The 16,857-nt window shown below is 41.1% G+C and overlaps 1 protein-coding gene across 1 annotated transcript; it reads left to right on the top strand.

The window, feature by feature from the left end:
• The first annotated feature begins 3,469 nt into the window (after positions 1-3,469).
• Positions 3,470-15,228, top strand: LRPAP1 (LDL receptor related protein associated protein 1). The gene is made up of 8 exons (XM_074865660.1): positions 3,470-3,672; positions 7,053-7,197; positions 7,539-7,663; positions 9,014-9,134; positions 10,071-10,229; positions 10,752-10,834; positions 13,153-13,329; positions 13,633-15,228. The coding sequence occupies exons 1-8, from the start codon at positions 3,493-3,495 to the stop codon at positions 13,696-13,698; spliced, it is 1,056 nt and encodes a 351-aa protein (XP_074721761.1). The 5' UTR covers positions 3,470-3,492; the 3' UTR covers positions 13,699-15,228.
• The last annotated feature ends 1,629 nt before the right edge of the window (positions 15,229-16,857 follow it).

The following is a 16,857-nucleotide window of genomic DNA, read 5'->3' as shown; positions in this document are numbered from 1 at the left end:
ATAGGATAATGAGACATACAGAAGAAATGTGGAAGAACTGGATGGGAAGAGCAAGCAATTCTCCTAAAACTTCGATACAGATTTGATTCACCTGAGTGCTGCTCTTGGCACAGATAGAATGAGGACCAGAGTTTGAAAAATGAAAGGTAGAAAGGTTAGCCCACTGCCTGTAGAACTGTTCTTTCATACACGGGATGAGGGTTGTGGTTGGAAAGAGGTGATGGGTTTGGTGGGAATTTTACCAAGGCTCAGGTATTAAGAAAATCCTTCATTACAGAGAGGACTGAGGGTCATAAAAACAAACTTTCATACTTCACCTTGACAGTCGTACATGGATGGAACAAAATTATGCAATGGTGCTGTTCTTTGCTATAATTTAGTTTGGCTAAGAGTGGGGCATTGGAAAAGTCCTACAACTTGTACGGTGCATGTTACTACACAGAGATATCTGTGGTATCCCAGAGGGAAGGGAAAGGCACCCTGGGAAACATCTAACACATCCCTTTCCATCTGGGGCAGCCTGCAGACCATATCGCTAGGATAGAAGATGGAGATGAGAAAGGCCGCAACTACTCTCCTTTCCAGAGCTCTGCAACAGAGTAGTTGGAATGCTGGGCAGTTTCTATCACTTGCAAAAAATTTTAGATATATAGGTATAGACTTTAGATATATAAGTATTTTAGATTTTATAGGTATATATAATATGTGAAGGTGCAAATTCAGTGGTGAACTGGTTTTGGTAAAACTGAAGACAGAAGAAGCTGATCCAGCTCTTATACTGACTCTTGAAGGAAAAGGTCTCCTGGCACTGTACTCAGAAGAATGTAATTTGAATCACATTCAAGCCTCTGAACATCAGCTTCAAAGTCCTCTTCTCTTTTATTCTACCAGGAACCCTGCACTGTTCCGTAAGTGCCATTAGACTTCCTTCTGTCTTTCTTTTAACTAAAACTTTCTCTGATCTTTTTACTGCCTTGCAATGTCATCCTCATTTCAAATTTGTCTAATTTTGTTTTTCAAGTGAGCAGAGAGCAGAAGACAGACTTCTGAATGTGGTCTACATCATGTTTTGTTAATGTTTCTTTTTTAATAAGGATAATAAAGAATGAACACACAAAAAGCAATGGTCCATCAACTCAGCTACAGCCCTCTGGAACAATGCAAACAAAAGAGCCCGCAACACTTCCATGGCTTATATCAGTTTTGGCACAGTTCCAGTGATTCAGTTGAGCTGCTTTTCAACTATGCTAGGGAAAAATGAAGGGACAATTTGACCCAAAGCACATAGAAAAGGGAAACGATGGAGTTGATTTCCCATGACCTCCCACTGCATGTTTCTTATTTACACTAAGGTGCACTCTCTGATGAGCTTGGCCTCATCAACACCAATGTAAATCCAAAGTCTCTACACAGAAGTCCCAAGAGTTATTTTGGTTTTTTACTTGTCAGACTGAAGCACCTGGGCCAAGACATACAGAACAATACCAAGCAGAGATCACTTGACACAGATGTAATGGCACTAGAGAATGAGATCCAACCAGCCAGCATAAGAAAACTAATGGTGCTGCATCCCTTACCTACTTCTAAAAATTTTCCCAGTGTAGCTCAAAAACTCAAGCAAACAAATGCATAAAGCTATGCACAACTACGCTCAATACAAAAAAAAGAGTGGGAACTGTAAGAGTTTATATATTGTAATGTAAGAGTTTATATAGCTATATAATCTGTAAGAGTTTATATAGCATGGAGGTTGAATTTATTTGCAGAGCCTGAAAACTCAATCAATACTTCAAATGACAGACAAGACGAAACCATCTGTTCCAAAATGACTCAACAATACATGTATACACAGTAACAATGAGACTAAAACAAGATCTAAATCCTAAAATTGACGTGGAGAGCTCTGCAAGATTTGGGTAAGGCTGGTGGGCTTCTTTTCCCATCATTTTTGCTAGACTTCAATGTTCACTTCAGTTGCTCTTCTATGCAATGTACATCGCAATACTTTTGCCCGCCTCTGCAATTTAGTCTTATAGCAACAGCTTCTAGGTTTATATGACTGAGAATCTCTGCATTGATTTAGGAAAATGTGAAAGAGAAAAGACAAGATGTTTATATTGCTTACAAGGCAAAAATGAAAGTCCAGTTAAAATCCTCCCTGGGGCACTGTTTTCAGAAATCTTATTATAGTGCAGGCAATCTATTCGTTTTCATAGGACTGATTTATAATGCGTGAAGGCTTGGTGTTGACAGTACTGCAGAGCTACGCTTTAATTTGCTCAAGGTCACACACGAGATCTGAGGTGAGTTTATGAAGTGAACTTCTGCCTCCACCACCAGCTAGGCTCAGGAAAGTAACCCCACCACTGCCTTGCTAAACAAACTCAACACAGAAATGCCCAACTATGCCAAAGACCCCGTACTACACAGACTGTGCAGTGTGAAGAGGATTCATCAAGAAAAGAGAAGGAACAGTTTTCTTCACCACCTTCCCATCAGAAACACCCACGTGGAGTGTGGTCTGCATCTCCTGCACTTCTTTCACAGCAGCATTCGATTTTAGTGCATTTTTTAAAAATCAGGGAGGATATACACCAACCCTAGATTAAATATTGGGCATTTTTGCAGCATTATGGGTTTTTTTCTTAAACAGCTTGACTTAATCACCTCCAAAGATTTCCCGTGCCTACCTCACTTCTTGGGTGCCTACCTGAGGAGGAAGCACTACGAAGGGAGGTTGGTGCCGTGCAGGACGGGGCACTCCTGCCCAAGAGCCTCACTCAGACACACCACCAACTTCAGGGACATTCCCATAGCTCACCCCTTGATAACAACCCAATGTACTCATTATTACATTTCTCACAATCCTCCCTCTCCCCATACCATCAAACACTATGTACTGTCCTGGGCAGAGGTGTCCTCTGCTACCACCTCCAAGGAAGGACAGAGTCCTTCTTCTTCTCATAGGGAGTACTGGGGAACTGGTCCCCATTCTTGCCTTCCACCCTTCCTGAGCTGCCTTTTCTTTTTCTGTATGCTCTTGAACATCGTGCTAATATCTGAAAACTTTATTCGTTCAAAGGTGTGGTGTTTAAACCCATCGTGTCCCCTTTTCCTCACACAGCTGACAGAACACTTCGCTGAAGGACACACTGGGTGCAGGAGCGCGTTCACCACAGTCACTACAGACTGCGAAAAAAACCACTCACAAGAACTGCCACGTTCAGTGTATTTCCACATTTTGTGAAGTAAACATTCAGGAGAATGACACGAACCCGCTTGAAGAGAAAGACCCCAAACCCAATTCTTCTCACGCTACCCAGACCCCAAAGTAGACACTCGATTTTCTACCTAAACTGGATTTTCAGCCTGCTTTCCTACACAAACACCGCTTCCCACGCCGAGCAAGGCGCGGAGCCCCCGCCGCACAAGGCCCTCAGGGCGGGAAGCCGCACGGCATCTCGGGACTTGTAGTTCCCCGTCCAGCGCGATATGGCGGCGTCGCGGGCTCTGGCGGCTCTCGGTGCTGCGCTTCTCCTTGCCGCTAGCGTCCAGGCCAGCAAGTACTCTCGGGAGGCCAACGAGGGGTTGGCGGCCGCCGGCGCCAAGCGGCGGGAGGCTGGGGAGTTCCGGGTGGTGAGGCTGAACCAGATCTGGGAGAAGGCGCAGCGGGTGAGTGAGGGCGGCGCGGGAGGAGCCGGGGCCATGGCGGTGCTCTGCGGGGGTGCCCTGGCAGAGCTCTGCGGGAGACCCAGCGTCGGGCTCGGCCGCTTCGCACGCGCATTCCCTGTCAGCCGCCTCAGGAGATGGGATGCGGCGGGAGAAGCGGCGCGGGCGGCGGTTGGAGCGGGGGACTTGTGTGTGAGGAGGAACCGAGGTTGTCCGGCCCGGCATCGCCTCGGTAGGCCCCGGCTTGGTGTGGGGCCTCTGGGCTGCGGTGGCTTTTGTTTGGTTTTCAAGTCTGCTTGTCCCTGACGGGCAGCTCAGAGCGGGGCCCACACAGCCCTGCTCCCTGCGGGCTGTTCTAGGCGGCGCTGTGTCCCAGCGGTGCCGTGTAAGGACTTCTCAGGTGCTATCTCCTTACCCTCTCCTGCCATATGTATCTGTGTCATGGGAAGTGTTGATCTTCCCATGTTTAAATCCAGCAGCTAAACTACGTGTCCAGGAAGCAGAAGGGAGAGTGAAGTCTCTCTGGTACCATGGAGGATCCGAGCCTGGTTCTTGTTGTCGCTGATTGAATGCTTTAGCCGTTTTGTTAGGGGGCGTGATGCTCTCATCTGTCTGAAGGCAGTGGCCTTAGTTCCTGCTTTGCACAGGACAGGAGCTCACTGCGCAGGAAAGTAAGAAACCCTCCACCTTGGTGGTTATGTCACCTTCATTTATACCAGGTGATGTAGTCAGATGCTGGAGGACCAGCAAATGGGTATCACCATTCCCAGATGAGAGCCTTCATTTTGACAGTGCTACTTGAGTTTCTCTCACTCTGAGCTAAAAAAATATTTAAGTGAAAATACAGTAAAAATATTTAATTACAGTGAAAATATTTAATTACAGCTAAGCAGAACAGCTCCAATAGGAGGGGAGAAGTGCACTGCATACCCATATTTATCCCCTGAATATTGTGGAGTTAGGGTCATGGCTGGTAAAGGTTTAGTTCTTTCAGGCAAAGAAATATAGTTAATATTGATTCTGGGTTTTCTGTATCTTGGATAGACATTCCCCAGCCTGAGCTATTGAATTAGAGGTAGGACATCCCAGGGTTTAGTCAAAAAATAAATTTGCTGTAATGCTGCCCTAACGTTGCCTCCCAGCATGCCAAAAGAAAGTATCAAAAATAATCCTTCCCTCAGTGGGAGAAGGATGGAATGGGGGATAGGGCAGTGTGTGATAGTGAAACTCCAGCTGTGAACTGACAGCTGAAGAGGAAACAACATGGAGACTACAAATAAACTTTAATGATAGTATTGTCAGTTTCCTCTTATTTTTCGAATTACAGTCTTTTTTCATGTCTGGATCTTCTGGAATTCAAATTTGAGATGCATTACATCATCTACATTAAGATAGTAAAATGTAAAATGAAGTTAACTTTGTCAGAGTAAAGAACTAAGCTTTAGTGAATTCTGTATACGTGAGCCAGATTTCAGAGAGACAACACCTGCTTGAACTAAATTTGCCACCATCTAAATTTCACTTCTCGGTACAACTGACACCTAGCCTGTGTTTTTGAAAATGATTTTTCAGTATGTCTGGGTAAGGTCTGAAATAAGAGGAAAACTATGTCTGTGTGTTCGACCTGCTTTGAAGTATTTGTGTGCACCAGTGCTGAACTCTCTTTCTGTCATTTTGGAAGTGGTGGAGAAAGCACTGAAAATAAGGAACTCCTTTGTTTTGACATAAAAGATAGATACTGCAATTCAGCACTGCAACACACAGCTGGGTGAGCAGTCCTTCAGAAAGCCACAAAATGTGTTCTATAAATTTTATATTTACCTGTGATTCTAACTACTCTAGATTTTATTAAATTATTTCAGTAAGCCAAATGCAAGTTAAAGGAAAAAAACTTAGTTTAAAAATTAAAATAATTCTATTCACTAGCACAAGACTAATTAATAGGGCAGCCTAAGCTGAAAGCAGAAACAGTGTGCACAGTTTCCTGAATTCTTGTCTATAGGAATTTAGTGCATTAGCTCAAATGAATGGCTGAACCTTTTCAGTTTCATTCTGATGTTTAAAAATAATGAGTTCTGAGTCTGTGTTTATTAAAAATACTGCTTCCTCACTGAAAATGAGTATTTTTGTAGTCTGTAATCTGATTTTAATGACCAAAATAACCCCTCCAGTAAATAAGCTTGTCCTAGGACAGATGAGCCGAGGTGGTTCAGAGCTGGACCTGAGCTCCCAGGAGCTATCAGCTCAGAGGTCGGAGGCAGAAGGACTCAGACAGGTCAGGTAGAACTGTATTGGAAGTCACGTTGCTCATGGTTTTTGAGTTCCTCTCTTCTCTGGGCTTTTTCTTACCTCACCTTGTTATTAAGATGCACACACACACACACAAAAGAAGTTCTGAAGCATTAATAAGATTTGTTATAATTCTTTGTTTTAAACTGAATAGCTAAAGTGGAAGTTCAGCAGTTCAAGCTGAACTTACAGCAGTGCTGCTTAGCCAACTGCATATTAGTCATTGTCCCTGTTCCAGTTTTCCCTATATTTCACAAAATTTCAAGCTGATCTATCATTCATTTAAATCTTAATTTTTTTTCATTGCTTCAGCCTCAATATCTTATCTTTTTGTTCTGTTATGTGGGACAGAAATACCTCTAGGGTTTATATGTTTTTAATGCACATAAACCATGTTAACACGTGATCTTAGAAAATTTTGCACCTTGATCATAGTAAAAATTGCTGATAAAGTGGCTCTTTGACTTGCCAGGCCATCCTCAGTGTCCTGGTAGTCTACAAAACCACACTGACAAATAAAGTTTACCAACTCACTAACTATATGGTTAGAAGGTGGTCCACAAGAAAGCACATGTGGTAGCAATGGCATGTTGTTTGAGAAATTTGGTTGTTACTGCCTTTTGTTAATTAGTGAGACTGAATTGATTTAATCAATTTTTTTTTTTTTTACATTCTCTGTATTGGTACTGGATATTTTTAAGGTAGAATCATTTTCAGAAGGTGGTCCCGTTAAAAGTGGAGGAAAAATGCCATTTCAATATTACTTGAAGGAACAGCAAAGAAAGATACAAGTTTTTAACACTTACGTAATTTTGCTGTTATCCAAGTAGCTGAAGAGCTGAGAGAGAAGGCTGTGTGATCGCTCTGTTAACACTAGTATGCTGGGGGCATAGCCGTGTTCATAGGCAAGAGGGGTTACGTATGCAGTGGCTCATACCTTAAGGCCCTTAAATTCAGGTGGATACATAGCATTAGAGTAAAACAAAAAAAACCTGTGCTATACTGGCTGCACATCTATACTGGCTTCTGAGGTAACACTGCAGCAAGAGATGACTCCACATAACTGAATACAAACCTTGCTCTGTTCTTGTTAGCTTCATCTCTCTGCTGTGAAACTGGCGGAGTTGCACAGTGATCTAAAAATACAAGAAAAGGATGAGCTAAGCTGGAAAAAACTGAAGGCTGAAGGGCTAGATGAAGATGGAGAGAAAGAAGCCAAACTCAGACGCAACTTAAATGGTAAGATATCTTTGCAGAAGGAGTTTAAACTTTGCATCAGACGTATGCTTAGACACCTGTATTTGTATTTGAACCATTAAATAACAGGTTGTCTTTCCAGACACTGAGCACACACAAGTTCTTTGGAGGTCAGTAGGGAGCTGCAGGAGGCTAACAGATTGCTTTGCTCCTGATATTTTCAGAAGAGGTCATTAAACCTGGGACCTCTGCATCCTAAACTGTTAGCTTTTCCACTATGAGCTGCAAAATCCAGCTCTGCAAATCAGGGATGTAGCCAGTCTCTCATCTTTCATACATCCATAGATGGATCTAATGTTTCTGTATCTTCTATTCCCTTGCAGTCATTATGACTAAATATGGAATGAATGGAAAGAAGGACTCTCAACTAGTTGATACCAACTACATTAAAGACGGTACAGAAAGTGATACACTAGATGATCCAAGACTGGAAAAATTATGGAGCAAGGTGAGCAAGGTTTCCAGGAACTGGAGTGTAGGAAATCAGTGTTTATTCACTGAACTATTGTCTGTGTCTTCTGATAGCTCCTCGACTTGGAACTGAATAACTTTACTACTCTGCTTTTAAATACTGCCAAGCTGCTGTGCTCTGTAACTCACATCTTTGTGCCCTGAGGACATCCCATCTGCATCCACGTCATCAGGTGTGGCAGGTTCTCTTCGCCAAAGAACACACCTGCATCAGTCTGCACAGAGGATAAGATCCTGGGTCCACAGACAGAGTTTTTCCTCAAATTTCACTGAACTCATGATTTCCCTTTGTGTGACTATTGCAGTGTGTGGTAGTATACCTATGGTGTTCTTCCTGGTTTTCTTAGTGTTGTTTCTGGACTCTTTTAAAAAGATGCATTTAAAATAGAACCATTTCATAGAATGCTTAAAAGTGAAATGTGTAGTGGGGGGTGTTAAATAAGGACTTTCCCAGCATGGTATTCGAGTGAATACTGTCAGTCTGGGTGGTTAAAACTGGCAAAGTCATAATCTTCAAAAATGAAATAATTCAAGTTTTAAGAAACAAGTAGTCAGGTAAAGCAAAGAATTCTTAAGTCAGTCTAGTGTAGTGGTAGTAAAGCAGAGAAAAAAAAATGCTGGATTTTAAAATGTTACTGTAATGTAAAATGTTAGAGCTCTGGCAAGGGACATGATGTTATGTGCTTTGGGGAACAGTAAAGTGCATTAGATAGAAATATTCCCTAAGCAAAAAAAGAGATGGGGCTGAATAGGTATCAAAAACATTCACTTTTGATCATACATTGCAGCAAATAAGTCACCAGATTTGTGGGGTGGGTAGTGCTCCAGCTGTCTGACCAGTGATTCCCTAATTGCTAAAAAGCAGTCCAGTGGGAAACAGATCACTGCAGAGCAAATGCATGGAAGTGATAAAATCTTCACTTGCCGGTAGAGTAAGATTAAGTAAAGACTGTGCTTAATATCAGGCTGCATCCCTCATGCAAACAGTCCCCTTACAGTTCATATGGAGCCCATGGCCCTTATTTCTGTATTAAATTGTTTCCTGTGGAATAGAAACGACGGACACTTTTTACTGGGTAGTCCATAGCAAGTCTAGCTTTATAAGCCTGAAGCAAACTTTCTTTTGACATGATTAAAGCCACCATATTCATCGATGTCTAAATCCTGACCTCACACTAATATAAAGGGATTTAAAACAAAAGATCTTAAGGAAAAGCTGGACTTAATAATTTTCTAAATGTGGTGGGAAGTGGGAAGAAGTTTTGGCAGTTGAGTACACTTAAAAGCACTTGGCCTGGAAAGCAAAATGAGCTCATGTTTCTTTCAGGCCAAGACCTCTGGGAAGTTCTCTGATGAGGAGTTGGATAAGCTTTGGCGAGAATTTAAGCATCACAAAGAAAAGATTCGTGAATACAATATTCTGCTGGAGACTGTGAGCAGAACAGAAGGTGCTTGATCATTTATCTGATGTTTTTGAGATCAGTACAACTCTTTTCTCTGCCCATTGCCTCCATTGTTTCCAAGTTTCTTTGAAACTCCCAAAGTCTGACATTTCTGTCAGAACTGCTTGCAGATGCTGACATTTCCAGATAATTGCTGGGTTTAGTTCTGCGTTAGCTGCCAAAAATCTTGCCAGCTAATGAAAATGTTGCCATTTCAGTTTTCTGATTCTGCCTGCACTTCATGCAGGGAAGATACCATCAGATTAGCAATGATGGCCATAGTAGTTTACTGGAAATTATGCAGCAAGCATAGATCCACTGCTGCAAAATGTGGTCCTAAAGTCTGCAGAACATGCATGTTTTATCTCACCAGCTGGGAGCCCAAGAGGATATACTTGAATATCTTAGGCATTGAGCCTGAGGTGTATTAAAGCATCAAGGATCTGAACCCAGCTTGCTGTACTAATCCTCGATAAAATTGTTAGAGCCAAAGTATTCTAAAGCTTATAGGCAGTTTGATGTGCATTGTGGAGTCCAAGCTGGAAGCTGCTGGAAGACATTTCAACATCAGATGTGCTCATTGGTTCGTGAAATGCCCAGGGAAGAGGGAACAGGACTCATCAACCATCCTTATCCCATTTCCTTGGGATATTGCCCATCTAGGAAAATAAGAACATTTCCTTACTAAAATTTTGGCTGGTGGCCAATAGGAGTTAAAAGGCATTTCTGTAATATCACCCACCAGAGCACTGAGGGGCTTTGATCTTAATATTGACCTGCAAAAGGAATTACCGCTTCTTGGAGTGTGGTGTTGATGCTTTACACTCAGCTCAAATGCTAAGAACTTATCATCTTTTATCCACTTCAGATTTGGGGGATTTCTGGAGCTTTTGACCTATCACAGTTTGGCTCACAATCAATAACACTTTCTTTCTTCAACAGATATCCACAAAAATGTTATCAACCCATCTGAAGAGAACCTGGTGAAAGAGGAAATCTTGCACAACAAACACAGAGAACTCAAAGACAAGCTAAGAAGCATCAATCAGGGGTTTGAGCGTTTGCGTAAAGTCAGTCACCAGGGATATGACGCAACCAGTGGTATGATACAGTGGGTTTTATGCTTATTTGGGATTAATCTCATTTTTAAAAAATTAAAAATCAGTGGGCAAGTAATAAGATGTAGTCATGGTATCACAGTACGTGGTGTAACCACAATGGGCTGAAGAGATAAGCCAGCCTGTTCTATTTAGAAGCCAACACTAGAAGCCGAATTAAAGAATAGGGACAACCTGTAAAGAGAATAGTTCTGTCTTCCGTGCCCACGTGAGAAGGGGTATTATGCCTTCAGCCCAGGAGGGCAGGTAACTGAGACAACATGTAGGGCAAGCAGAGCCATTATTCAGTTCCTAGGGGTTTTTTTTACTTTTTAAAAAATACTTGCTACAGCAATACTATAGTTTTAAGTTAAGTACTTGGATTTTTCCCCCTTTTCATCTAAATAGACCTATTAGTAATGCAGTGCTGTGTGTATGTGTGTGAGAAACTACACTCATCTCTTACAGAAGGTGGACATAAAAGCATTGTGTCCAGATTTTCATTTAGTGGTATGTGTTTGTTTAGAATTTGAAGAACCAAGAGTGATTGATTTGTGGGACATGGCCAAATCGGCAAATTTTACTGAGAAGGAGCTTGAATCTTTTCGGGTAAGTAGAATTCCAGTTAGATCTCTTACGGAAAGATACTTCCCCACATAAAGAAACACTCAATGTTACTCTGAGTGCAGCCACTTCTATATTGCTCTTCAGATACCATAAAAAAGAGCCATGCTTCTTTCTTAATATTTCAAATACATAAACATATATGTAAATGGTCATATATGCATGGGCAAAATGAAAATTCTGGTTCCTGTGAAAATAAGTGTTGCATCTTTGAAAAATCAGGCCCTACTTGTTTGTTTCCAGTGCACCAGATTTCTGTCTCTTACCCAATGTCTTAATGTAATTACTTCTTTGGGAAGCAGTGCACTCTATATACCCAACAATTTCCCTCTCATGGCCACCTCTTGCATTGCTAACTTCCTGTGTTGGAGCTGTGTTGAAATGACCCAAAAGTACCATGATAAAGACCACTTTTCAAGGAAATATTATAGAAATTAATTCCTGTGGGGTTTTATTTAATTCAAATTGAGTTGAAAAAACAGGTGGTTTTTTCATCTGACTGCGTGTTTATCAGAATAATTTTGATTGGTAGCCTGGAGAAGTAACTCTTTAGGGCTTCTTCACGGAGTTCCATGTACTTACAATGTTGTCTTACCCTCCAAGACATGGCTAGGGACACCTTGACCTTCTTTTCCGGATAAGGTAATGAGACAGTTTTAACTGCCTGGGACAGGGGTTGAAATCTGTCTCTTAGATATCAAAGACCCATCTGATTTCTTTTAACTCATATGCATCCTGATTCTCTTACAAAGCAAGTGTTTTAATTACACTGATTTCAGTGGCCCTGCTTTTAAGACTGTCAGAGGAAAGCCTGCTGAAGTCTGCAGCAAGGCTTCTGCTGACCTCAGTGGGACATTTTCGTCAGGACTGTACAATTGCATGAGAGGTAAATTTGGCCTTCGTATCTGCTGCAGTGAAAAAGAAGATCCCAGTTCCATAAGCAAGAACACATACCTGCTTATTGTACTGTCTTAGTAGAAATCTTCATTCATGCAAACCCTCTTCACCAGAACCAGAGCAAACCTGTCTTGTTACTGTGAATGTTGGGATATCCCAACAAAAGAAAGCCAGTAAGAATCATAGTGAAATATCTGACTATTTAAAAAGTCCATGAAAGCAGAATTAAAGAAATCATGTGCAGATTCCATTCAGCCTTGTTTGAGCAGCTGAAGTTGTCTTCTCCTGACTGGCCACAGTACCAGCCTTCAAAAGGGTTTAATAATGAGAGGTACAAGTGCTGCTCTGCTGGTACATCATCTGAGAGGAGCAGCTAAAATGATTTCTCAGAGCAGTAAAACCCCAAACTGAGGTCCTGAATGGAGTATGTAAGACAGACTGGAATGTTCTACAGCAAAAGGAAACTATTTCCTTGTCATAAATGTCAAAAACAAAAGCCCTTTGCTTCAAAAGCTCAAGAAGATCTATTAGTACGATAGATTTTTACTTTTTTTTTTTTTTTAATTGTCTTCAAATGAGAGGAATATTGTCAGCCATCAGGACTGAAACACATCAGTGACCAAAATTAGGTGAGCTCTGTCAAACGGGGATTTCACTGTAGGGTTTGTCTGAGTTTTTCTGCATGTAACGCATAGAACTGCTGCCATAAGTGGCATAACAGTTTAAAGTGTTCATACTCTTTTCACAGAGGAGGTGTCCTAAGACACAGAGAATCTAAATTTACTGCCTTGAAGTAGCAAAACAAGAGCATGCTTTGGTGCATAGAGACATTACTCATTCTCTGGTCCCCCTTGCAGTATACCAGGTTATCTGAGGACTGTCTCCGATATGTCCCTGAACACCACAGTCAGTCTGGCCACTGTCTTTGGGACAAACTAAGAGGGCTTTTTGTTTGTTAATTAATTCATCCTATTTCAGATAAATCATAGCAGACTGCAAACCCAGAAAACATTTAAGTCTGAGCAGAAAATAGCAAATCCAGGACCTGATTTTTAAAAGAGGCTTCTCTTAAAAATTGTCTGTCTCCCTCCACCCAGTCCACTGTTCTTATGTATAAACTTCTATTTGGTATTCACTGCTATTATCTCATAGCACCTCACAGCCATCAGCAGCCTCCTTTTGAGGACTCTGCAGTGGGATGTTTTCAGCACCTGCCTTCAAAATTGGTGTCTGTGTGGTAATGTATTGTCCAGACATTCTTAAGAAGCAGGGAACTGAAAAAGCTTTCTGTGCTTGACTTAGTGAAATAGCATTAGGGATGTCTTGGCAAGGAAAGAGAGGCAAAGCCTTGGAAAGAAGTTGTGAAGGAAAGAATCCTGTGAAGTTATGTGTATTTGTTGTCTTAGGAGGAGCTGAAACACTTTGAAGCAAAAATTGAAAAACACCATCATTATCAGAAACAATTAGAGATTTCACACCAGAAACTGAAGCATGTAGAGGGAACTGGAGATAAAGATCATCTGAACAGGAACAAAGAGAAATACGCCATGCTGGAAGAAAAGACAAAAGAACTAGGATATAAGGTCTGTATAAATCCAGTGTACATACATGTTGAAAGGTTAACTCAGTAGTAGAGGGTATGTAGATTGTCCAGTGCTGATTTTTCATGAAAGCTGAATGACTTCCAAATGGGAAGTTTAAGGCACAGCTGTGTTCCATGTTTAGTACAGGGTACGCACAAGTGTTTTTTATAGACCTAATTCTAAAATGCCTGAAATCTCCCTGGTCTCTGTTCTTCCTGTTGTCACATATACTGGTAGCAAAATCTGAATATATGATATTGATAATTCACTGTCTTAGTAAAATTTGTTTTGTTTTCCTCCTAGGTAAAGAAGCACTTGCAAGACTTATCCAGCAGAATCTCTCAAGGTCTTCAACACAATGAATTATAAAAATTTGCTCTCCTTCATGGGATCAATGTATTAACACAAAACAGATAATGTGGTTTTTTGAGCAGGATTTACCAAGGCGTCCTTCTGAAATAGTAAGGATTGAACAGAGTTGTCCTGTAAGAAAACTTTTTTGGTCCAGTTAATTGCCAGTTTTGTATTTGCACTATCAAATGATTAGATTGTAAATTTGTTGCACACCTTGGATCATATAAATCTTACATCTGAATCAATTAAGAGCCTTTGAAATACGCAGTCATGTCAAAAGGAAAAATATGTGAACTCTCAGAAGATTCCTGCTAGTAAAAAAAAAATCCTAATCTGATAGTCAGAAAGGGTATTCTGATCAGTGAAAGCAAACACTGAGGTACAGGAAGTTAAAACAGAGGCCAGAAAGGCCTTTTATTTCAATGCCTGGCCTATGACATTTCCTACTGAAGGTAATGAAAATATTTCTACTGCCTTTGAGCAGTGGCTTGGAGCTGCACTGCATATGAATCTTTCATGTGAAAGGGCAAGGAAGAGTTAAGGAGGGAACAAGTATTGAGGTCAGTTCACGTGATCTAGTTATAGACTAACACCTCTGAAGTTACTGAATATATGTGTACAATTATCTTGTTACATGGTTGCTTGGTTTTGTTACACTTAGTCATTAAAAAAATCAAGATATCAGTGAGGCTTTTTTTTCTTCTCTCTCATTGAGCGAGAAGTAACCAGACCTGTTTTTTGAGCATGTTGCTTATTCCTTTAAACTGAAGTTCACTCACACGTTAGTTTGTGAGACAGGAGGGGTAGCTTTGCACCACAAGAATGTGTTTCTGTGTTCTCAATAGACAGAAGGCTCTCTAAAGCAGCTTCTCTGAGCATGCATTCCATTCCAGTACAATCGTCAGTAAAGATGATTATTGCTTTCCCTTTTGAGACCACATTTTTCTGTTGTGCATCAGAATGTTGGCAAACATTAGCCATCTGGGTTGAAATTTTCTGTAATGATAATGCTGACCCTTTATTTCTAAGGAGTGTTTCACATGAAACTTCCAGGAACAAGGTTAAGGTAAAGGTCCAGTGTAGGTAAATCATTACAGCTGCTTGGTTAAGAAGCTCTGTCACTCCCACGTTGCAGCGCTGTGGTGTGCTCTGTGAGGAAGCTGTCCTTGAGCCTCCTGTGCCGGGCCTATTCTGTGAGAGATTGAAGAGAATCAGTCAGAATCAGCCACTCTATATATTATTTATCCAGGTCCTGGGTCCATGGTGGGTTAAAAGTACTATGATTTTGTATGTAAAGACTATTTCATAATGTGGAAGTGATCTGAACCAAAACTGTGGTTTTACTTTGAGATTCTGAATATCTTACTTTGAAGCAGTAAGCTTTTTTTTTACTTTTTTTATTTTAATGTAATCTAACAGTTACTTATTTCCCAGAGAATCAGCCTGTCATGAGAAACACAGGCTACCTTAGAGATGTAATTTATGGTGTACATCCCCTTTGGTTGCTAAGTTAAAAAAAGTAAACCCAAAAATAGCTAAAACCCATTATTGAGAAAACTGGTTTGTTTTTTCCCTAGATGGTACACATCATGTCTTCCTCAGACTGTCACTTTAAGGGCTGTTCAGCCTTCTTTAATACAGCAGTAGCTGCATTGTCTTACAGGTTTATCTCCATCATTATCTTTTTTTAATTTCTCAAGGTGAATGCCTTGAAAATACAGCATATAGAAATGTATTCTATACTATGTGTGGAAGGTGCAGACTTCACGATGTCCTTTGGTTTTCCTTTTGGTCAAGTAAGAAATAAATCCATGTACCTCAGGTCAGTTGGGTGTTGGGTAGCTGGAGCTTGGGTTTGGAGCAGCCCACACCACTGGCTCCTGGGTGAGGAATTTGAACACATGCACTAAATACATCAACAGAGGAACTGCTCAGCAGTCCTAGCTGGGTTGTACAAGAATGGGAAAGCTTTTACTGAACACGTTCAGATACTGCTGCTGGGGGAAAGGTGTTGCACAAGGGAAAGCAACACAAGTGTATCAGCCTGCAGTAAAGGCAGGCAGAGTAGCTGTGCGCTCCGCACAAGAGCACACAGAGGAAAGCTGGGTTTCATCTTCACTGTGTACCTGAAATGAAATACACTTATTGAAGAATTCCTGAAGAATTTTGGAATAGCACAGGGGGCTGGATTCACAGAACATGTCACCAGGGTCAGATCAGCAGTGGTAATGGTTGGCTCCAAGTGCATGGCTGCTTCAAGCACAGGCTGTAAACAGGTGGTGGCTGTCCCATGTCTTTACCCACCACACCATGACAGTCATTGGGCTCAAAGGCCAGAGAGAACGCTTGGCAAGTGCTTCAAAGTACAAGAGGCTGACAAAATATTTACATGTCACAGTAATTTAAAATTAGGAATGAGGCATAGATCAGCAGCAGCAGAGGTTGGAGACTGGGGTCAGCACAGTCACCTCGCATTAGTTATTTAACACAGCTGTTAATGAGTCATCAGGCCCAAAGACCCATCACACAAACCCAGAGGAGAAAAAAATATTAAACAGCATTGGTTGCTGCCCCTGAATCCAACTTGGCCCTGAAATAGTCAGTAGCAGGCAGGGTCGTGAGTGTAAATTCCGATTTCACTCGTGTCTATAGTCTTGCACCTCACACACATCAACGTATGTACAAGTCAGTTAATTTGTGCAGTTTTTAAGCCTCCATGACAATTTATATGGCCAAAATAACAAGTGGGTATTCTGAAACTCTTTTTAACACTCTTGTGTTTCTGTAAATAGCAACAAAAATTCAAAGCTAAGAAAAAAGGTATAAATGCCTACAGTCCTGTACCTAGTGAACATAGGTGAGACTGCATGGAACAGACAGATGAATAGGAAAGAACTAACAGCTTTTAACAGTGGTTGAACCTTTGCCTCTTCCTTAATTGGTATTTTATCTGATCCTTTTATAATTATTCAAATTACCAAGTTTTTCAAACTACTCTGAGAAGCAATCTGAAATGCAAAAGTGGAAGCAGGAGGAAAGAACTGCATTTCTTAGGGGAAAAAAAAAAAAAGATCAGAACGTTTTATGCTTTATACAGCCTGTCAAATTCTGCCCTGAAAAAGAACCTCAATTTAAATAAATGTGTCAGTGACTTCACGTAGGACAGATTTTATT

The sequence above is a fragment of the Strix uralensis genome, chromosome 4 (genome assembly GCF_047716275.1).
Source record: "Strix uralensis isolate ZFMK-TIS-50842 chromosome 4, bStrUra1, whole genome shotgun sequence".
Taxonomy (NCBI): Eukaryota; Metazoa; Chordata; class Aves; order Strigiformes; family Strigidae; genus Strix; species Strix uralensis.
The sequence above is the reverse complement of the archived record's forward strand: the minus strand, read 5'-3'. Positions and strand labels throughout refer to the sequence as shown.

What these genes read in the sequence shown, in the direction of transcription:
- LRPAP1 (XM_074865660.1), top strand. Translation starts at nt 3,493, where the DNA reads ATGGCGGCGTCGCGGGCTCTGGCGGCTCTCGGTGCTGCGCTTCTCCTT. An exon ending in AGGAGCTTGAATCTTTTCGG is followed by an intron (nt 10,835 to 13,152) that starts GTAAGTAGAATT and finishes TTGTTGTCTTAG; the next exon opens with GAGGAGCTGAAACACTTTGA. An exon ending in CAAAAGAACTAGGATATAAG is followed by an intron (nt 13,330 to 13,632) that starts GTCTGTATAAAT and finishes TTTTCCTCCTAG; the next exon opens with GTAAAGAAGCACTTGCAAGA.